This window comes from Panulirus ornatus, chromosome 15, assembly GCF_036320965.1.
Source record: "Panulirus ornatus isolate Po-2019 chromosome 15, ASM3632096v1, whole genome shotgun sequence".
NCBI classification, from domain to species: domain Eukaryota; kingdom Metazoa; phylum Arthropoda; class Malacostraca; order Decapoda; family Palinuridae; genus Panulirus; species Panulirus ornatus.
Genome location: NC_092238.1, coordinates 21,201,588 through 21,224,851, shown reverse-complemented (window position 1 = coordinate 21,224,851; position 23,264 = coordinate 21,201,588). Strand labels below are relative to the sequence as shown.

The window sequence follows — 23,264 nt, the reverse complement described above, 5'->3', positions numbered from 1 at the left end:
TTATCCCCTTTGCTTTTGTACAATGGCACTATGCAAGCATTCCGCCAATCCTCAGGCACCTTACCATGAGTCATACGTACATTAAATAACCTTACCAACCAGTCAACAACACAGTCACCCCATTTTTTAATAAATTTCACAGCAATACCATTCAAATCTGCTGCCTCACTGGCTTTCATCTTCTGCAAAGCTTTTACTACCTCTTCTCTGTTCACCAGATCATTATCCCTAACCCTCTCACATTGCACACCACCTCGACCAAAACACTCTATATCTGCCACTCTATCATCAAACACATTCAACAAACCTTCAAAATATTCACTCCATCTCCTTCTCACATCACCACTACTTGTTATCACCTCCCCATTACCTCCCTTCACTGATCTTCCCATTTGTTCCCATGTCTTACGCACTTTATTTACCTCCTTCCAAAACATCTTTTTATTTCCTCAAAGTTTAATGATACTCTCTCACCCCAACTCTCATTTGCCCTCTTTTTTGCCTCTTGCACCTTTGTCTTGACCTCCTGCCTCTTTCTTTGATACATCTCCCAGTCATTTGCATTCTATCCCTGCAAAAATTGTCCAAATGCCTCTCTCTTCTCTTTCACTAATAATCTTACTTCTTCATCCCACCACTCACTACCCTTTCTAATCTGCCCACCTCCCACATTTCTCATGCCACAAGCATCTTTTGCGCAAGCCATCACTGCTTCCCTAAATACATTCCATTCCTCCCCCACTCCCCTTACCTCCTTTGTTCTCACCTTTTTCCATTCTGTACTCAGTCTCTCCTGGTACTTCCTCAGACAAGTCTCCTTCCCAAGCTCCCTTCCTCTCACCACTCTCTTCACCCCACCATTCTCTCTTCATTTCTGAAAATCTCTTCAAATCTTCACCTTCGCCTCCACAAGATGATGATCAGACATCTGTCCAGTTGCACCTCTCAGCACATTAACATCCAAGAATTTCTCTTTCACGCACCTATCAATTAACACATAATCAAATAATGCTCTTTGGCCATCTGTCCTACTTACATACATATACTTATTTATAACTCTCTTTTTTAGCCAGGTATTCCCAATCACCAGCCCTTTTTCAGCGCACAAATCTATGAGCTCTTCACCATTTCCATTTGCAACACTGAACATTAACTTTTAGGGAGAATAAAAAGATGTTTCGGAAGGAGGTAAATAATTTGCGTAAGACAAGAGAATAAATGGAAACCAGTGAAGGGGGCCAATGGGAGGTAATAACTAGTAGTAGTGAAGTGAGAGAGAGATGGAGTGAGTATTTTGAAGATTTCTTGAATGTGTGTGATGATAGAGTATAGGGTTTTTTGGTTTGAGATGGTGTGTGAAGTGAGAGGGGTCAGGGAGAATGATTTGGTAAACAGAGAATAGGTGGTGAAAGCACTGCGGAAGATGAAAGCCGGCAAGGCTGCGGGTTTGGATGGTATTACCGTTGAATTTATTAAAAAAGAGGTTGACTGTGTTGTTGGCTTGTTGGTGAGGATATTCAATGTATGTATGGTTCATTGTGAAGTGCCTGAGGATTGTGGGAATATATGTATAGTGCCATTGTACAAAGGCAAAGGGGATAAAGGTGAGTGTTTAAACTACAGAGGTATAAGTTTGTTGAGTATTCCTAGGAAGTTATATGGGAGGGTATTGATCGAGAGGGTCAAGGCATGTGCAGAGCGACAGATTAGGAGGAGCAGCAGGGTTTCAGAAGTAGTATAGGATGTGTGGATCAGGTGTTTGCTGTGAAGAATGTATGTGAGAAATACTTAGAAAAGCAGATTGATTTGTATGTAGCATTTATGGATCTGGAGAAGGCATATGATAGAGTTGATAGAGATGCTCTGTGGATGGTATTAAGAGTATATAGTGTGAGAGACAAGTTGCTAGAATCAGTGAAAAGTTTTTATCAAGGATGTAAGGCTTGTGTACAAGTAGGAAGAGAGGAAAGTGAGTGGTTCCTAGTGAATGTCGGTTTGTAGCAGTGGTGTGTGATGTCTCCATGGTTGTTTAATTTGTTTATGGATGGGGTTGATAGGGAGGTGTTTTGGAGACAGGGCAAGTACACAGTCTGTTGTGGATGAGAGGGGTTGGGAAGTGAGTCAATTGTTGTTTGCTGATGATACGGTGCTGGTGGGTGATGCAAGTGAGAAGCTGCTGAAGTTGGTGACTGAGTTTGGTAAAGTGTGTGAAAGAAGAAAACTGAGAGTAAATGTGAATAAGAGCAAGGTTATTAGGTTCAATGGGGCTGAGGGACAAGTAAATTGGGAGGTAAGTTTGAATGGAGAAAAACTGTAGGAAGTGAAGTGTTTTAGATATCTGGGAGTGGATTTGGCAGTGGATTGAAACATGGAAGCGGAAGTGAGTCACAGGGTGGGGGGGAAGAGGCAAAGGTTCTGGGGGCGTTGAAGAATGTGTGGAAGGCAAGAACGTTATCTCTGAGAGGAAAAATGGGTATGTTTGAAGGAATAGTGGTTCCAACAATGTTGTATGGTTGTGAGGCATGGGCTATAGATAGGGTTGTGCAGAAGAGAGGGGATTTGTTGGAAATGAGATGTTTAAGGACAATATGTGGTGTGAGGTGGTTTGATTGAGTAAGTAATGAAAGGGTAAGAGAGATGTGTGGTAATGAAAAGAGTGTGGTTGAGAGAACAGAAGACGGTGTATTGAAATGGTTTAGTCACATGGAGAGATTGAATGATGAAAAATTGAGATAGGATATATGTGTTGGAGGGAACGAGGTGAAGTGGGAGACCAAATTTGAGGTGGAAAGATGGAGTGAAAAAGATGTTGAGTGATTGGAGTCTGAACTTCCAGGAGGGTGAAAGGCATGCAGAGAATAGAGTGAATTGTAATGATGTGGTATACCGGGGTTGATGTACTGTCAGTGGATTGAACCAGGGCATGTGAAGTGTCTGAGGTAAACCATTGAAAGTTTTGTGGGGCCAGGATGTGGAAAGGGAGCTGTGGTTTCAGTGCATTATACATGAGAGCTAGAGACTGATTGTGAACGAATGTGGCATGTGTTGTCTTTTCCTAGCGCTACCTCGTTCACATGAGGGGGAAGGGGGTTGTCATTTCATGTGTGGCAGGATAGCGACTTGAATGAATAAAGGCAGCGATTATGAATTATTTACATGTGTATATATGTATGTATATGTATACGTTGAAATGTGTAGGTATGCATATGTGTGTGTGTGAACGTGTATGTATATACATGTGTATGTGGGTGGGTTAGGCCATTCTTTTGTCTGTTTCTTTGAGCTACCTCTCTAACGTGGGAGACAGCGACAAAGTATAGTAATTGAATATAAATGAATACATACTTATTATGCTTCACATGCCCTGGTTCAATCTACTAACTGAATGTTAACCCCAGTATACCACTTCGTTCCAGTTCACTCTATTCCTTACGCGCCTTTCACCCTCGTGCATGTTCAGGCCCAGATTCCTCAAAATCTTTTTCACTCCATCCTTCCACCTCCAATTTGGTCTCCCACTTCTTGTTCCCTCCACCTCTGACATATATATCCTCTTTGTCAATCTTTCCTCACTTATTCTCTCCATGTGAACAAAGCATTTCAATACACCCTCTTGTGCTCTCTCAACCACACCCATTTTATTACCACACATCTCTCTTACCCCTTAGTTACTTAATCGATCAAACCACCTCACACCATATATTGTCCTCAAACATCTCATATGCAACACATCTGCCCTCCTCCAAACAACCCTATCTGCAGCCCATGTCTCATAACCATATAACATTGTTGGAACCACTATTCCTTTAAGCATACCCATTTTTGCTGTTAGAGATAACGTTCTCACCTTCCCCACGTTCTTCAATGCTCCCAGAGCCTTCGCCCCCTCCCCCACTTTGTGCCTTGCTTCCGTTTCCATGGTTCCATCCGCTGCTAAACCCATTCCCAGATATCTAAAAAACTTCACTTCCTCTAGTTTTTCTCCATTCAAACTTAACTCACAATTTTCTTGTCCTTGAGCCCTACTGAATCTAATAACCTTGCTTATATTGACATTTACCCTCAGCTTTCTTCTGTCACACACTTTACCAAACTTAGTCACCAGCTTCTGCAGTTTTTCACCCGAATCAGCCACCAGCGCTGTATCATCAGCGAACAACAACTGACTTACTTCCCAAGCCCTCTCATCCAAAGCAGACTGCATACTTGCCCCTCTTTCCAAAACTGTTGCATTCATTTCCTTAACAACCCCATCCATAAACAAGTTAAACAACCATGGAGACATCACGCACCCCTTCCGCAAACCAACATTCACCGGGAACTGATCACTTTTCTCTCTTCTTACTCATACACATGCCTAACATCCTCAATAAAAGCTTTTCACTTCTTCTAGCAACTTGCCTTCCACACCATATACTCTTAATACCTTCCACAGAGCATCTCTATCCACTTTACCATATGCCTTCCCCAGATCCATAAATGCTACATACAAATCCATCTTTTTTCTAAGTATTTCTCACATACATTCTTGAAAGCAAACACCTGATCCACATATCCTTTACCACTTCTGAAACCACACTGCTCTTCCCAAATCTTTTGCTCTGTACATGCCTTCACCCTCTGAATCAATACCCTCCCATATAATTTCCCAGGAATACTCAACAAACTTTTACCAACTTATACCTCTGTAATATGAACACTCACCTTTATCCCGTTCGCCTTTATACAGTGGCACTTTGCATGTATTTTGCTAATCCTCAGGCACTTCACCATGAACCACACATACATTGAGTATTCTCACCAACCAGTCAACATCACAGTCACCCCCTTTTTCAATAAATTCCACTGCAATACTGTCCAAACCTGCCAGCTTTCGTCTTTCTCAAAGCTTTCACTACCTCTTCTCTGTTTACCAAACCATTCTATAATACCCTCTCACTTTACACACCACCTCGACCAAAACACCCTTTATCTGCCACTCTATTATCAAACACATTCAACAAACCTTCAAATACTCACTCCATCTCCTCACTTCACCACTTCTTGTTAGTGCCTCTCCATTATCCCCCTTCACCGATATACCCTTTGTTCTCATGTCTTAAGCACTTTATTTACCTCCTTCCAAAATATCTTTTTATCCTCCCTAAAGTTTAACAATACTCTCTCGCCCCAACTCTCATTTGCCCTGTTTTTCACTTCTTGCACCTTTTTCTTGACCTCTTGCCTCTTTCTTTTATACATCTCCCAGTCATTTGCACTATTTCCCTGCAAAAAGTGTCCAAATGTCTCTCTTCTCTTTCACTAACAATCTTACTTCTTCATCCCTCCACTCACTACCCTTTCTAATCTGCCCACCTCCCACCTTTCTCATGCCACAGGCATCTTTTGTGCAAGCCATCACTGCTTCCCTAAATACACCCCATTCCTCCCCTACTCCCCTTACATCATTTGCTCTCTACTTTTTCCATTCTGTACTTAATCTCTTTTGGTACTTCCTCACACAAGTCTCCTTTCCAAGCTCACTTACTCTCACCACTCTCTTTAAACCAACTTTCTCCTTTCTTTTCTGAAAACCTCTACAAATCTTCACCTTTGCCTCCACAAGGTAGTGGTCAGACATCCCTCCAGTTGCCCCTCTCAGCACATTAACATCCAAAAGTCTCTCTTTCAAACGCCTGTCAATTAACACGTAATCCAATAATGCTGTCTGGCCATCTCTCCTACTTACATACATATATACTTATGTATATATCTTTTTTTCAACCAGGTATTCCCAATCACCATTTGTTTTTCAGCACACAAATCTACAAGCTCTTCACCATTTCCATTTACAACACTGAACACCCCATGTACACCAATTATACCTTCAACTGCATTCAAATCACCCATCACTGTTACTTGGTCTCATGCATCAAAGCTGCTAACACACTCACTCACCTGCTCCCATAACACTTGTCTCTTATGATCTTTCTTATGACCAGGTGCATAGGCACCAGTAATCACCCATCTCTCTCCATCCACCCAGTTTTACCCATATCAATCTAGAGTTTACTTACTCTATCACATACTCCCACAACTCCTGCTTCAGGAGTAGTGCTACTCCTTCCTCTGCTATTGTCCTCTCACCAACCCCTGACTTTACTCCCAAGACATTCCCAAACCACTCTTCCCCTTTACCGTTGAGCTTCGTTTCACTCAGAGCCAAAACATCCAGGTTCCTTACCTCAAAAATACTACCTATCTCTCCTTTTTCTCATTTTGGTTACATCCAGACACATTCAGACACCCCAATCTGAGCCTTCGAGGAGGATGAGCACTCCCCGCACGAGTCCAACTTCTGTTTCCCCTTGTAGAAAGTTGAAATACAAGGAGGGGATACAAAATTAACGAAAGTATTAGAAATGCAAAATTATGAAAAAAAATTGGATTGTAGACTATGATTTGATTCAAATATTGAATCTTTGTAAAATACTTAAACATATAACAATTAGTTAATGGAACATGAATAAGATATATTTTTTCAACATGTATACATTGTGGAGGTGAACAGCAGAGAACCCAAACACAGGAATGAATGTGTGTTTTGTTCAGCAGTATGGAACTGTATGTTTGCTATCGCTCACTGACATAATCATACTTGAAACATAATCTGAAGTCTATATACAGTAGAGTTTTAAGCAGCAAATACTTTTTATTTATTTTACCCCACAGTTTCTATCTCCTTCATAACCTTCATCTGTGTTTGATAAAACTGAAATATATGATAGAATGGTCGTCTGCAGGTATCTTTAATCATAATGCACTGTACTGTGAATCAAAAACATAAGTAGTCATTTCCCAGACTTAGTTTTGGTGCATGCCTAAACAGGCATTTTACTAGAATAAGGTGTCTGCTGATATGCTTTTTATCCAGTTGCTTAAGATTCAGTATTTGTTGCTCACAGACTGGAACTTTACCTATTGTTGTACTTTTATGACAGTGTTAGTTTTACTGAGTACATGTGATGTCATGAATTTATGAATATCAAAAAGTTACAAACTGTAGCCGAGTTATGATTTAAGAACTATGATACCTCCAGAATTGACCATGAGATTAGGTAAAATGTAGAGTTAACTTATATAGAACAAAGAGAAATGAAGTGAGTAGAATTTAAAATCTCACTTAACATTTTCTTGGGCTATGTGCCTTAATTAGTGCTTTCTTGTGGTCAGCAAAGTAAATGAGTGTGCATTCAAAGAGAATTTGTTAGTTATATTTTCTTGTGCCACTGAAATTACTACATTTACTGATTTTTCTTTGTTTAGAAGCTAAGTTGTACTTAGTTATCAAGATTTGGATCACCTAAAGATTGCCATCCCATTGTTTTCTAGGTTTTGTTAAATCAGATTTCTCACACATATATGTTCAGATGTGCCAAAAGATGAATCTTAAGTTTTACTTGAAAATTTGACTGTTTAGTAGGAATAATGGAATGAAAGTTCTCATCTGATCTGTGACTTGGTAATATCCAGTGGGAGTTGCTGGAAGAGAGGGCTTACCTCTGAATTTGTTTACATCATTAATATTTATTTTTATTTATTTTGCTTTTTTCGCTGTCTCCTGCGTTAGCGAGGTAGTGCAAGGAAACAGACGAAAGAATGGCCCAACCCGCCCACATACACATGTATATACATACACGTCCACACACGCAAATATACATACCTATACATCTCAATGTACACATATATATACACACATGGACATATACATATATACACATGTACATAATTCATACTGTCTGCCTCTATTTGTTCCCATCGCCACCCCGCCACACATGGAATAACAACCCCCTCCTCCCTCATGTGTGCGAGGTAGCGCTAGGAAAAGACACCAAAGGCCCCATTTGTTCACACTCAGTCTCTAGCTGTCATGTAATAATGCACCAAAACCACAGCTCCCTTTTCACATCCAGGCCCCACACACTTTCCATGGTTTACCCCAGACGCTTCACATGTTTAAGGATAACATTTGAACCCTGCTTTTGAAGATCTGTTGTTAGAGTGTAATTCTTTAGCTACTGTTTTCATTATAATCATGGTAAAATACCACTTTAGTTGTGCTGCTCTCTTAGCAAGTGAATATAAATGTTATTGTTTTTCGGTAATTGTTTAGCCTCCAAAGAGCAGAACAAGAATGGTGGAGTATGATATATTTTACAGTAATAGTTGAACAATGGAGACGCTGTGAACCTCAAGAAATTTTTGGGTTAAAGACATCAATGAATCAATAGACTGCATGAAAACTTCACCTAAATTCCCTTAACTAAGTAGATTTATCTTGAATTATGATGTTAGAGTTTTAATACAGAATGAGAGTGTTATCCTTGTGTGCTCTGTGAGGCTGCATCATCAGAATGCATTTATTGGTGGATTCCATCTGTGCATAGAAATGAAAGTAGGGCTTTGAAGATAAGAGAACATTAGTGCTAAGTGAATGTAAAAGTAGCTGAAACAGTTCTCGTTATGAACAGAGCCTTTGGATACCTCACTTGACTGTACATAGCAACCCATATTAACCCTGAAATTTTTATATATTAGTCCAACTATATAAGTGTTATTCTTGTTTGTTCCTATAGGATACTTAGCAAAGTATATGCATTAATAAAATAGTTATCATTGGTATCCTTTTTCGTATTATATGTAAATACACATAATACCGAGGAACTGTGGGTAAATGCAGACCATGGCACTATTACATATTTTTATTTATTTATTTGTTTATTTTGCTTTGTCGCTGTCTCATGATTTTGCGAGGTAGCGCAAGGAAACAGACGAAAGAAATGGCCCAACCCACCCCCATACCCATGTATATACATACACGTCCACACACGGAAATATACATACCCATACATCTCAATGAACACATATATATACACACACAGACACATACATATATACACATGCACACAGTTCACACTGTCTGCCTTTATTCATTCCCATTGCCACCTCGCCACACATGGAATAACATCCCCCTCCCCCCTCATGTAGCGCTAGGAAAAGACAACAAAGGCCCCATTTGTTCACACTCAGTCTCTAGCTATCATGCAATAATGCCCGAAACCACAGCTCCCTTTCCACATCCAGGCCCCACACAACTTTCCATGGTTTACCCCAGATGCTTCACATGCCCTGATTCACTCCATTGACAGCACATCGACCCCGGTATACCACATCTATCCAATTCACTCTATTCCTTGCCCGCCTTTCACCCTCCTGAATGTTCAGGCCCCGATCACTCAAAATCTTTTTCACACCATCTTTCCACCTCCAATTTGGTCTCCCACTTCTCCTCGTTCCCTCCACCTCTGACACATATATCCTGTTGGCCAATCTTTCCCCACTCATTATCTCCGTGTGCCCAAACCATTTCAAAACACCCTCTTCTGCTCTCTCAACCACACTCTTTTTATTTCCACACCTCTCTCTTACCCTTACATTACTTACTCGATCAAACCACCTCACACCACATATTGTCCTCAAACATCTCATTTCCAGCACATCCTCCCTCCTGCGCACAACTCTATCCATAGCCCATGCCTCGCGACCATACATCATTATTGGAACCACTATTCCTTCAAACATAGCTATTTTTGCTTTCGGAGATAATGTTCTCGACTTCCACACATTCTTCAAGGCTCCCAGGATTTTCACCCCCTCCCCCACCCTATGATTCACTTTTGCTTCCATGGTTCTATCCGCTGCCAGATCCACACCCAGATATCTAAAACACTTTACTTCCTCCAGTTTTTCTCCATTCAAACTTACCTCCCAATTGACTTGACCCTCAACCCTACTGTACCTAATAACTTTGCTCTTATTCACATTTACTCTTAACTTTCTTCTTTCACACACTTTACCAAACTCAGTCACCAGCTTCTGCAGTTTCTTACATGAATCAGCCACCAGCGCTGTATCATCAGCGAACAACAACTGACTCACTTCCCAAGCTCTCTCATCCCCAACAGACTTCATACTTGCCCCTCTTTCCAAAACTCTTGCATTCACCTTCCTAACAACCCCATCCATAAACAAATTAAACAACCATTGAGACATCAGACACCCCTGCCGCAAACCTACATTCACTGGCCGCAAACCTACATTCAGTGAGAACCAATCACTTTCCTCTCTTCCTACACGTACACATGCCTTACATCCTCGATAAAAACTTTTCACTGCTTCTAACAACTTGCCTCCCACACCATATATTCCTAGTACCTTCCACAGATCATCTCTATCAACTCTATCATATGCCTTCTCCAGATCCATAAATGCTACATACAAATCCATTTGCTTTTCTAAGTATTTCTCACATACATTCTTCAAGGCAAACATTTGATCCACACATCCTCTACCACTTCTGAAACCACATATTTTTATTTGGTATAGAAATTAAGGTATATATTGACTGCAAGGCAACGTTGAATGAGGTTTTCATAAATTCTGCTTCATAGGTTCTTAACATATTTTGTCAGTTATGCATTTTTTTACTCTACATTTTCCCTGAGCTTCATAGCTCTCCATGCTAATTAAAGTTTTATATGATAAGAAACATTGCTCTAAATTATATGTTTTTAATATGTTCTCCCCCACTTGGTGCAACCAATACACCAATATATAATGTTCTTCAGGTAAAAGGGTGGAAAGAGGTTCATGTAAGAGTGGAAATAGGCTGGAAAGAGGTGAATGTAAGAGTGGAAATATAAATGTGAGAAGTAAGGAAGGGGAATTTCTGAATCAAAAGGAGGAAGTGAAAGGAAGATAGAAAGAGTATTTTGAAGAACTGATGAATGTGGGAGAGGATGAGGCAGCAGTTGTTACATGCGCTGATATGGAGGATGGAAGAAAATGGTTACAAGTGCATGGACCTGTAGTGAGAAGGGAGGTGAAAAGGGCAATAATGAGGATGAAGGTAAGAAAGGCACCTCGAGTGGATGGGATTATGACTGAAATGTTGAAGTATCTAGGAGAAATTGTGATAGAGTAGATGCATTTGATATATAAATTGGCATGGTAGCAGAAGGTTGTTCATGAAGATCTGGTAACAGCTATTTTATTTAAAGTAGAAGATGCTAAGGATATGTGTAGGTATTATAGGGGAATAAGTCTGTTAAGTATACCACAAAAAGTGTATGCAAAAACGCTTATTGATAGAGTGATAGATGACTGAATGTAGAATAAGTGAGGAGCAAGGGGGTTTTGAAGAAGGTAGGGGATGAGTGGATCAGATTATTGAGGGAACAATGATCGTGGAAAAGTATCTGGCAAATAGTAAGAAGCTCTGTTCAGCTTTTATGAATCTGGAGAAAGCATGACAGAATTGAGTGGAATGCTTTATGGGATGTGTAAAGGATATATGGGATAGGGGGACAACTGTTGAATGGTGTAAAAGCCTTCTATAGAATAGCAAATGCATGTGTAAGATTGGAAGTAGAGTTGGGCAGAAGTTTTGGTATATCTTGGGAATGAGGTAGGGCTGTGTGATGTCACTGTGGTCTTTTGATATAAAAATGGATGGAGTAATAAGAGAGATGAAAGCAAAAAGCAAGTCAAAGTGGATGGGGTGATAAGAGAGATGAAAGCAAAAAGCAGAACTAGGGAAAGGGGTTGCAGAGGTGGCATGTGGTGGTGAGGTAGGGTGGCTAGTGATAAGCCTGTTTGCAGATGATACTGTTTCATTTTTTGTGAGTGAAGAGGAGTTGCAGAAAGTTGTAAGTGTTTTATGATTTGTGTAAGTGTAGCTGATTGAAGGTAAATGCAAGTAAAAAGTAGAATTGGCGTTTGAAACGAAATAGAGTGAAAGTGTAAATTTTGCAAAACCCTGTAGAGCAAGAGAAGAAAGTGTACCAGACCATGTTACAGATATGAGGGAAGAAAGACTGGCTGGAAGGGGTGACAGTATTAAGTATTTAGGAGCTACTTTGGGTAAGTTTGGTGATATGGTTGGACAGAGCATTATAGTGTAGAGGAGTCATAGAGTCCCTTGATAGAATAATGTAGGGTAGAGCTGTAAGTATGGAAGTGGAAAAAGGATCAAGGGACAGCATAGTCCTCTTGACCCTGACTTATGGTGCTGAAACATGAACGTGGAATGAATCGCAGACTGTGGAAATGAGCTATTTCAGTGGAGCATGTGGTATGACTAGATGAGATGAAGAGAGCATTGAGGTGGTTTATGAGAGATTTTGTATGGTAGGGAATGAAATATGGAGTGGGTGAAATGTAATATGTACTTTGAAGTGGTTTGGGCATGTGGAAAGAATGCAAGACAGAGATTGTATGATAGTATGATTAAAAGGGTTGGTGTTAGAGGAAGTCCATGAGTTATGTCGGGGAATAGATTCGAAGATACTAAAGGGAGAGAAATGGTGCAAAAATGCTTGAAATGGTGTGTGAGGGAGGCATGTAAGGACAGGGATAAGTAGAGACTTTTGCTGTGGCCATCTTCTTGATGGGAGTTCTGGGAGGGAACAAGCATAAGAGATATGTTAGATAGATATGTAAAACACAGTTTTCAATTTTAAAGGGGGAGGGAAAGAGGTTTATAAAGAAAAAACATGCAAAAAAACTTTACGTTCTTTTTTTTAAGTGGATTTCTTGCCAACCCTAGCACATGTACCTGTAGATTGATATGTATTTACTGGTATTACCAGAATCCACCAGCAAGTGGTTACATTGCAAGTGAGAAGTCACATTTGGTGAAGCTGTATTAATGTCAGTGGACAGGTATGAGTACAGTCTTGTCAAGGACATTCTAGCTTCTAAGGAATCTATCATTTCCCTGTTCCTGTGTGGAGATCAGCCTTGAATCTGTTAGAACCCTAAAAAGAACTGTGGGTTTAGTGTGATGGTGATTTTTATTTGTCTTCTCAGGGGCAGTGAGCTGTCAGATGTTTCTGTTGTGAGAAAGTTGCAAAATGTAGAAGTTCTCTCTTTAAGGTGAGTTAGTCTTTGTGCCTTAATGAAATCAATTACATTGCATTTCATTGTTGCTCTTGTAATTTTTTGCATTGTTTACATTGTGATATATTAGGAAGCATATCTGGAAGTTTGTTAATGGAGTATTTCTTTTCAGTGTGAACCGCATTTCCACGTTAGCAGACTTTCAGTATTGTCCTAATCTTCAAGAGTTATATATTCGTAAAAACAACATCACTGACATCAATGAAGTTCTGTATCTTCGTCAGCTTCCGAAGCTCAAGAGTCTTTGGCTTGCAGACAATCCTTGCGCTGAATTTGAACAGTGAGTACATGGTAACGTTTAGGATGAATCAGTGCTTAAGTATATTGTAAAGTGTTCAAACTTGTTTATAGTAAACATAATTTTTTAAAGGTAGATGCTTGTTTCATGGAAAATGTAAGAAGAACTTATCTAGTAAAGCAGTGGTTCCCAACCTTTCTCAACCCACCACCCCATTTCAAGGAACTAGTATGACTGCTGTCACCCTCATTGAAATTGAAATATATATTACATCAAGAATGCCATTTGTTGAAAACCCTTTTATAATTCATCATGTGTGGGGACATTCCAAAAATACTGTACATGCTGATGTTTGTTTCAGAATTTGAAAAAATAGCAATAAGGGAAACATTGACTGCATTGCAAAACTAGACTGTCAGCTAGTGGCATCAGGGGCTGAATTTGGTGTTCCTAAGTATTGGCAGCCCTGATCCATTGTCTTCTCCAAGATGTTAATTTCCATTTGATCACATTGTTAACAGACTTTCATTGAAAGCAAAGTGGAGAATTTGAGTATATTTTAAACATTTACAACATTACACAGGCATAATTCATTTTGAAAAAAATTTAAGTATATAGGGCAGCAAGACATCTATGGCTACTGAGCTGTCAGTCCAATGTTGCATTGAGTTAAGTGATGGAAAGCTGATACAAAGATATTCTGGAGACCATTCATGCTCCTGTACTCTTTTTCATATTTTTGAATCTGGCACATTGAAATTTTCTGAGCTTCCCTAGTGTTTACCATCTGACACAATTCCATGAATGTCCACTGGAGGGTTGGTACCACCTGGGTAGGGAACTACTTCAGCTGAGGATATGGATCAAGGCATTATGAGCAAGTGAAAACAAAAGTGAATGTGAGAAGACAAACAGAAAAGATGTAGTTGAGTGGATTGAATGGTTTTAGGGTAGCAGGAGACCATCTGAGGTATAAGGGCAAAGTTTGGGTGAATTGAGAACTTTAATTCTGTTTATGGATTTGCATTATTAGTTTTCATAGATTCAAATATGCAAAATATTGCAATATTGGGATTTGAAATGTAAGTTTTTCATTTATTCAGTAAGTCAGAATATTGTACAGGTACATCACCGAATTTCTGGCAACTAATGGTTTGGCATCTCCTTTAGTCCGGACAAAATTACGCGAGAGAACTTGAAATGGCGTTTTGTGTAGAGCGCGCTTATTTACATTATTTACACTGCACTTATTGGTGGTGATACTGCAATTCTGTGAGATTCTTAGCTTATTTTGCTTAAATTTAACCCTAACTATGGCTTCTAAGACTTATGAGAGTGTCAGTTGTGGTGTCAAACGTAAACACCAGTCCATATCAATCCAAGATAAAGTAGAACTGTTGAAAAAATGGACTGTGGTGTTTCGGTGCATAAGCTGTGTGACATCTACAGTATTGGTTCATCAACTGTTTATGATATAAAGAAGCAAAGGGAGAAAATATTGAAATTCTATGCAGACAGCGATTCCAAGAAGCAAATGATGGTTAGAAAAACTATAAAAGATTGTTAGAGTACTGAGCACGATCGAGTGATGATGAAATGGTTTTGATATTGTCGGAGTGATGGAGTGGACTTGTCAGGTAGCATGTAATGGACTAGGCTAAATTCTATAAAGAATTTAAGTTACAACATGAGCATGACTATAGTGAAGGATGGCTTCAAAGATTCAAGAAGTGTCATGGAATTTCCATGAATAAAGTGTTTGGAGAAAAGCAGTCTGCAAACTACGAAGGAGCTGCCAAGTATGTGGTTGAATTTGCAAAACTCATAGCTGATGAGCACCTCAGTCCTGAGCAGGTGTATAAGTACCTGTATTTCATTCATTTATTTGATTTACATTTAATATTCCCAAACCACTCTTCCCCTTACCCTTGAGCTTCGTTTCACTAAGAGCCAAAACATCCAGGTTCCTTTCCTCAAACATACTACCTATCTCTCCTTTGTTCACATCTTGGTTACATCCACACACATTTAGACACCCCAGTCTGAGCCTTCGAGGAGGATGAACACTCCCCGCGTGACTCCTTCTTCTGTTTCCCATTTTAGAAAGTTAAAAAATACAAGGAGGGGAGGATTTCTGGACCCCCGCTCCCTGTCCCCTCTAGTCGCCTTCTACGACACGCGAGGAATAAAGTTGGGGGTTAGTGAGAGGACAAGAGCAAGGGAAGGAGTAGCAGTACTCCTGAAACAGGAGTTGTGGGAGTATGTGATAGCATGTAAGAAAGTAAATTCTCGATTAATATGGGTAAAACTGAAAGTTGATGGAGAGAGATGGGTGATTATTGGTGCATATGCACCTGGGCATGAGAAGAAAGATCATGAGAGGCAAGTGTTTTGGGAGCAGCTGAATGAGTGTGTTAGTGGTTTTGATGCACGAGACCAGGTTATAGTGATGGGTGATTTGAATGCAAAGCTAAGTAATGTGGCAGTTGAGGGAATAATTGGTATACATGGGGTGTTCAGTGTTGTAAATGGAAATGGTGAAGAGCTTGTAGATTTATGTGCTGAAAAAGGACTGGTGATTGGGAATACCTGGTTTAAAAAGCGAGATATACATAAGTATACGTATGTAAGTAGGAGAGATGGCCAGAGAGCGTTATTGGATTACGTGTTAATTGACAGGCGGGTGAAAGAGAGACTTTTGGATGTTAATGTGCTGAGAGGTGCAACTGGAGGCATGTCTGATCATTATCTTGTGGAGGCTAAGGTGAAGATTTGTATGGGTTTTCAGAAAAGAAGAGTGAATGTTGGGGTGAAGAGGGTGGTGAGAGTAAGTGAGCTTGGGAAGGAGACTTGTGTGAGGTAGTACCAGGAGAGACTGAGTACAGAATGGAAAAAGGTGAGAACAATGGAAGTAAGGGGAGTGGGGGAGGAATGGGATGTATTTAGGGAATCAGTGATGGATTGCACAAAAGATGCTTGTGGCATGAGAAGAGTGGGAGGTGGGTTGATTAGAAAGGGTAGTGAGTGGTGGGATGAAGAAGTAAGATTATTAGTGAAAGAGAAGAGAGAGGCATTTGGACGATTTTTGCAGGGAAAAAATGCAATTGAGTGGGAGATGTATAAAAGAAAGAGACAGGAGGTCAAGAGAAAAGGTGCAAGAGGTGAAAAAGAGGGCAAATGAGAGTTGGGGTGAGAGAGTATCATTAAATTTTAGGGAGAACAGAATAAAAAGATGTTCTGGAAGGAGGTAAATAAAGTGCGTAAGACAAGGGAGCAAATGGGAACTTCAGTGAAGGGGGCTAATAGGGAGGTGATAACAAGTAGTGGTGATGTGAGGAGATGGAGTGAGTATTTTGAAAGTTTGTTGAATGTGTTTGATGATAGAGTGGCAGATATAGGGTGTTTTGGTCGAGGTGGTGTGCAAAGTGAGAGGGTTAGGGTAAATGATTTGGTAAACAGAGAAGAGTTAGTAAAAGCATTGCAGAAGATGAAAGCCGGCAAGGCAGCAGGTTTGGATGGTATTGCAGTGGAATTTATTAAAAAAGGGGGTGACTGTATTGTTGACTGGTTGGTAAGGTTATTTAATGTATGTATGACTCATGGTGAGGTGCCTGAGGATTGGCGGAATGCGTGCATAGTGCCATTGTACAAAGGTAAAGGGGATAAGAGTGAGTGCTCAAATTACAGAGGTATAAGTTTGTTGAGTATTCCCTGGTAAATTATAAGGGAGGGTACTGATTGAGAGTGTGAAGGCATGTACAGAGCATCAGATTGGGGAAGAGCAGTGTGGTTTCAGAAGTGGTAGAGGATGTGTGGATCAGGTGTTTACTTTGAAGAATGTATGTGAGAAATACTTAGAAAAGCAAATGGATTTGTATGTAGCATTTATGGATCTGGAGAAGGCATATGATAGAGCTGATAGAGATGCTCTGTGGAAGGTATTAAGAATATCTGGTGTGGGATGCAAGTTGTTAGAAGCAGTGAAAAGTTTTTATCGAGGATGTAAGGCATGTGTACGTGTAGGAAGAGAGGAAAGTGATTGGTTCTCAGTGAATGTAGGTTTGTGGCAGGGGTGTGTGATGTCTCCATGGTTGTTTAATTTGTTTATGGATGGGGTTGTTAGGGAGGTGAATGCAAGAGTTTTGGAGAGAGGGGCAAGTATGCAGTCTGTTGTGGATGAGAAAGCTTGGGAAGTGAGTCAGTTGTTGTTCGCTGATGATACAGCGCTGGTGGCTGATTCATGTGAGAAACTGCAGAAGCTGGTGCCTGAGTTTTGTAAAGTGTGTGAAAGAAGAAAGTTAAGAGTAAATATGAATAAGAGCAAGGTTATTAGGTACAGTAGGGTTGAGGGTCAAGTCAATTGGGAGGTAAGTTTGAATGGAGAAAAACGAGGAAGTAAAGTGTTTTAGATATCTGGGAGTGGATCTGGCAGCGGATGGAACCATGGAAGCGGAAGTGAATCATAGGGTGGGGGAGGGGGCGAAAATCCTGGGAGCCTTGAAGAATGTGTGGAAGTCGAGAACATTATCTCCAAAAGCAAAAATGGCTATGTTTGAAGGAACAGTGGTTCCAACAATTTTACGTCAGCAAATCACACCTCTGCTAGAGGTCGCTTTCCCATTAGATACGCTTTGCCGCTTCACGCCACCAGTTACTGTGCTTCCTTCGCGCCGTCCAGACAGTTTTCTGCAGCTGCAAGCTTGGCAGCCTTCTTCCCGTGATCCCTCTGGAGCGGAAAGGCTTTGCTACAGCCTGTCACCCAGTTTGGGGCTGGCTGCAACACCACCCGTGATCCGTTAAGGAGCGGGGAGAGAAGTGCGTTGTTGATGCATTTGTGGAATTGAAGACTCACACTGACCTGCACCGCCGCCTTGCTATCGCCACCGCCATGTCGGATATTCCGGGCATACGGAGGTCGAGTAAGGAGGGCGATTCTGAAAATGCCAGGCATGTGAGGAAAGGCTCCTCGCATAGGACTAGCTCTAGGGACAGCCCTTCTCAGTGGGAGGCTCTTCAGGGCGGTAACAATAGGCCCCATGGTCATGTCACTGGTGATGGCAGTGACTCTGCTTCCCAGCACACACGTTCCTTGCCTTCTACCTCACGGGATGAGGCATCTGCGCCGCCCTGGAACATGGTGATGGATGCTTTGGCTGCTTCACGTGGTGATGTGGAGAAATTGAAGGAGAAAAGGAACTTAGGCCCCAGTCGGGTGGCTGATGACGCCGCGGCGGCCTCCGATGTAAACATTGGCCTTTCTAGCCTGGTGGTGCCTCCCTCGCGCTCGCCCATCGGGTTTTTCGGGCTTTACTCCAGCTGAGCATTACCTTTCCAGTGATGATTGTGTCTCTCAGAATGACGGGCGGCCTGACAGTGTTCTCCTGCAGTGCGCCAGGGCTTACGGTCCTGTGGATGAGGTGTCTGATGGCATTGACCAGCATGTTGCCGATATGGTTAACCATGCATTTGCTCACGGCTTGCGAGAGGAGGAGTATAAGGAGATTTTGGAGGATTCTGCAGCCAAGAGGCCAGATAACTGTCATGCCTTAGCGCCCGTGGATTGCAACTTGCAAGTTTTAGATGCACTGAAGACTGAGGCCAAGAAGGCAGACTTCCGTTTGAAGGATGTTGGGAAAAACATTATTACGGCTGCCACAATTTTGACTAAGTCACTCATACTGCTTGACAAGATTGCCCAGACTAGCCAACCAGATGTTGCCCAGGATGTGGGCATGCTTAATGGTGCCCTGGCACTCCTGGGTCATGCTAATCACGAGAATAATCTGGCTCGCCAGTTCATCATCAGGCGCGAAATTAGCCACAAGTATGCTCACTTCTGTTCAGACAAGGTGCCCATGACTCGTCTTCTGTTTGGGGATGATGTCTCACTCTCAGCCAAGCACATTGAGGAGTCTGAAAAGTTAAGGAGTAAGATTGCTCCAAGGAAACTGCTCTCTACCTCGAAGTTTGGTCCTGGCAAATTTAGGGGCTCTTCTGGGAGACTGCCATACAGGGGTTTTATGGCCAGGTTTCATCCATATGGCGTACGCACGCATGGTCCCCGGAGTGAGCACCGGCAATCCTTCTCACGGCAGGGTCCTGAGACAAAAAACTCCCGAGGCCGGGGTCACAATCCCCGGCAGTAACTGAGGTGAGTCATCCTTTTCAAGCTGGCAGACTTCACTGTTTTGTACATGAGTGGCATGCTATTACCAGTGATCCAAATATTTTAGATATTGTTCAGCATTGCCATTTAGATATTGTTGTTGCTAACATTGGTACTTTATTTGCTGAAGAAGTTGAGTATGTGTTTAATGTTGAGGAAAAGGAAATTGTTTGCCAGGAAATTGTACAGCTTTTGAGTCAGGGGGTTATCAAGGAGACCCAGAGACAGGAGGGGCAGATTCTTTCCCCTATTTTCTTAAGACGGAAGAAGGATGGTGGGTTTAGGATGATCCTTAACCTGGAAAAATTTAATAAATTTTTAGAGTACAAACACCTCAAGATGGAAAATTTTGAGCTGGCGGTTCGTCTTGTTAACAGCGGTGTCTTCATGGCCTCTGTTGATTTGCGGCACGCCTATTATTCTGTTAAGATAGCTGAGGAGCAACAACGTTTTCTGTGTTTCAAGTGGCAAGGAAAAATTTATCAATTCACGTGTCTCCCTATTGGGGTTGCGGATGGTCTCCGTCTGTTCATTAAATTAATGAAACCTGTTTTTGCTGTACTTAGAGAGAAGGGACATATCATCACGAGTTTCATTGATGATACTCTTATTTGTCACTGTACTTTTGATGGATGTTGTGAGAGTGTGCGTACCACTGTTGACTTGCTCAAGAAGTTAGGTTTCTGTATTAACGAAAGCAAATCTGTCTTGGTCCCCACTAAGCGCTTGGAGTATTTGGGGAACATTATAGATTCTGAGACTATGACAGGTAACATTACCTGATCGTAGGATACACAAGATGCTACAATGCTGTGAGGAATTGTTACATAGTGACAGAGCCAAAATTCGGAATGTGGCCAGAGTTGTTGGCCTCTTAGTTGCAGCCGTTCCAGCAGCAGAGATGGGGAAACTGCATTACAGGCGGTTAGAATGTGCTAAGATTGCTGCGTTGAGTCGCAAAAGGTAACTTTGACAAGTGGATGGTGGTCACTCATGAGATGAGATTGGACTTGCTTTGGTGGGTATCTCACATTGCATTGCAAACCAGACAGATTTTTCGGAAGGTTACAGAATTGGATCTGTATACTGATGCATCAAGTTTAGGTTGGGGTGGCCACCTCAATCAACAAAAAGTTAATGGGAGATGGTCATTATCAGAATCTGCCTTGCACCTTAATGCAAAGGAACTCAAAAAGCCATCTCCCTGGTAGTGCGCTCATTTGCATCTCTTCTCAAAGGACGACATGTTCGGGTGCTTTGTGATAACACGACGGCGGTGACCTATGTCAATGAAATGGGCGGCACACAGTCCTCACTGTGTAATGACATTTGCCGTGACCTTTGGGAGTGGTGTGCGATGAATGATATCTGGCTTACCTGCTCTCATGTACCGGGTGAAGTCAATCTCATGGCAGACGCTGCATCTCGGACATTCAATGACAGGCATGAGTGGAAATTAAATGAAGAACTCTTTAGGGCCCTCTCTGAAGTACTTGGGGTTCCGAGCATTGATCTCTTTGCTTCTAGACTGAATGCTCAAGTGACTCGTTTCTGCTCCTGGAAACCTGACCCAGATGCAGAACATTTTGATGCCTTTTGTATATGCTGGTACCAGTTTGAACTACTCTACCTTTTCCCACCCTTTGTGCTGATTGCCAGGTGCCTACAGAAAATTCGAGCAGAGTCAGCGAAGGGGTGGATGGTATTGCCTTTCTGGCCGTCCCAGCCCTGGATGGGGACTCTACTCACTTTGCTGGTCAAGGAACCACGGCTGATTCCGAGGGGGCATATGTCTTGAGTCACCCATCGACGGAGGAGGAACACCCCATTCTCCGACACACCCAACTGATGGCTTGCCTCTTATCCGGCAACGTCTGCGAGACAGGGGCATTTCTCAGGCAGGTACGGACATCATCTTTGCCTCCTGGAGACCTGCGACTGCGAGGCAGTACCAGCCACATATTAACAGGTGGTTACAGTTTTGTGGTAGCCGGAACATCGATCCCTTTGCTCCCACTGTAACTAATATTGTGAATTTTCTGTCTGTCACTTTCCACAGAGGTGTTAGTTATACTTCAATCAACACTGCCAGGGGTACACTCTCCTCCCTGGGGATTACTGTGGATGGTTGCAGTGCAGGCAGCCATCCTCTTGTCACCAGGTTCTTAAAGGGAGTTTTTAACTTGCGGCCGTCTGTCCCAAGGTATACAAGAACTTGGGATGTTCAGCAGGTGCTACAGCATCTGCGTGCCATGGATCCTTTGTCCTCCCTCTCTTTAAAGGATTTAACACTGAAGCTTGTGATGTTGATGGCACTTAGGTAGGCTGCCAGAATACAAACTTTGCATTGTTTGTTGCTGAAGAATATTAGTTTTGGGCAGGCTTCTGTTTTTTTTTTTGGTTAGGGGAAACTATTAAACATTGCAAGCCAAAGTTCAATGTGTGGTTTGTGACCTTTAAAGCATATTCTACTGACATTAGATTGTGTGTGTGTGAAACTCTGACAATGTATATTGCTAGGACAGAGGAGTTCAGAAATTCTGCACATCAGGAGAATGGGAAGTTACTCCTAAGTTTTATCAAGCCCCACAAGCATGTAACAAGGGACACTGTTGCAAGGTGGATTCGAACAGTGCTTTCTCTGTCGGGCATAGACTCCAGCCAGTATTCAGCGGGCAGTGTTCGGCCTGCAGCTGCATCGAAAGCCAAAGCCATGGCTCTAACGTTTGACACATCATGGCAAGGGCTGGGTGGTCCAGGGCTGCCACTTTTGCCAAGTTTTATGACAAGGAGATTGTCCGGAGTCACGATCCTTTCCAAGATGCTGTCCTTCAATAGTCTATTCATTTTGTTTGCATAGGAGATGTTGTCTCTTGTCACCTGGTCCATGGCTATGTAAATTTCTTACTATATTGCAGTTGGTTACTGCTTGTATCATTTCTCCTCTCTACATGTCTACAGTACGAAACCCACATCGCTTCAAAACCTCATGGGAAAGCGACCTCTAGCAGAGGTGTGATTTGCTGATGTAAAATTAATGAAGTACATGAGACTTACTGTAGGTCAGTTGAAATGTGCTTCGAATTTTATGAAGCAAATCAGCTCTGCTAGAAGGGAGCTTTCACATGCCCACCTCTCCCACCCTACGCTCTGTAGCGTCTTGTGGCTTACTTATTTCTGGCAGTGCGAAATGTTCAGTTACTTTCATGTGGTTGGTCGTACTCTTTAAAGTCTGGTGGCGTGAAGGGCAAAGCGTATCTCATGTGAAAGCTCCCTTCTAGCAGAGGTGATTTGCTTCATAAAATTCGAAGCACATTTCAACTGACCTACGGTAAGTCTCATGTACTTCATTAATGTTGTATGTTTGCGAGGCGTGGGCTATGGATAGAGTTGTGCGCAGGAGGGTGGATGTGCTGGAAATGAGATGTTTGAGGACAATATGTGGTGTGAGGTGGTTTGATCGAGTAAGTAATGTAAGGGTAAAAGAGATGTGTAGAAATAAAAAGAGCGTGGTTGAGAGAGCAGAAGAGGGTGTTTTGAAATGGTTTGGTCACATGGAGAGAATGAGTGAGGAAAGATTAACCAAGAGGATATATATGTCGGAGGTGGAGGGAACGAGGAGAAGTGGGAGAGGAAATTGGAGGTGGAAAGATGGTGAAAAAGATTTTGAGTGATCGGGGCCTGAACATGCAGGAGGGTGAAAGGCAGGCAAGGAATAGAGTGAATTGGATCGATGTGGTATACCGGGGTAGACGTGCTGTCAGTGGATTGAATCAGGGCATGTGAAGCGTCTGGGGTAAACCATCGAAAGTTGTGTGGGGCGTGGATGTGGAAAGGGAGCTGTGGTTTCTGTGCATTATT

At 41.9% G+C, this 23,264-nt stretch overlaps 2 protein-coding genes and 1 pseudogene across 5 annotated transcripts in view; all 3 read left to right on the top strand.

The window, feature by feature from the left end:
* LOC139753743 (uncharacterized) overlaps window positions 1-23,264 on the top strand; it is a 264,930-nt gene that overhangs the window by 44,571 nt on the left and 197,095 nt on the right. For all 4 annotated transcript variants that reach the window (XM_071670543.1, XM_071670541.1, XM_071670544.1 and 1 more), the window contains exons 2-3: window positions 12,910-12,975; window positions 13,112-13,279. In XM_071670543.1, coding sequence (XP_071526644.1) covers window positions 12,910-12,975; window positions 13,112-13,279 — 234 coding nt within the window. The remainder of the gene's footprint in view (window positions 1-12,909; window positions 12,976-13,111; window positions 13,280-23,264) is intronic.
* LOC139753597 (uncharacterized) lies at window positions 16,538-21,180 on the top strand. The gene has a single exon (XM_071670220.1). The coding sequence runs from the start codon at window positions 18,688-18,690 to the stop codon at window positions 19,381-19,383; it is 696 nt and encodes a 231-aa protein (XP_071526321.1). The 5' UTR covers window positions 16,538-18,687; the 3' UTR covers window positions 19,384-21,180.
* On the top strand, window positions 19,743-22,565 carry LOC139753875 (uncharacterized; annotated as a pseudogene).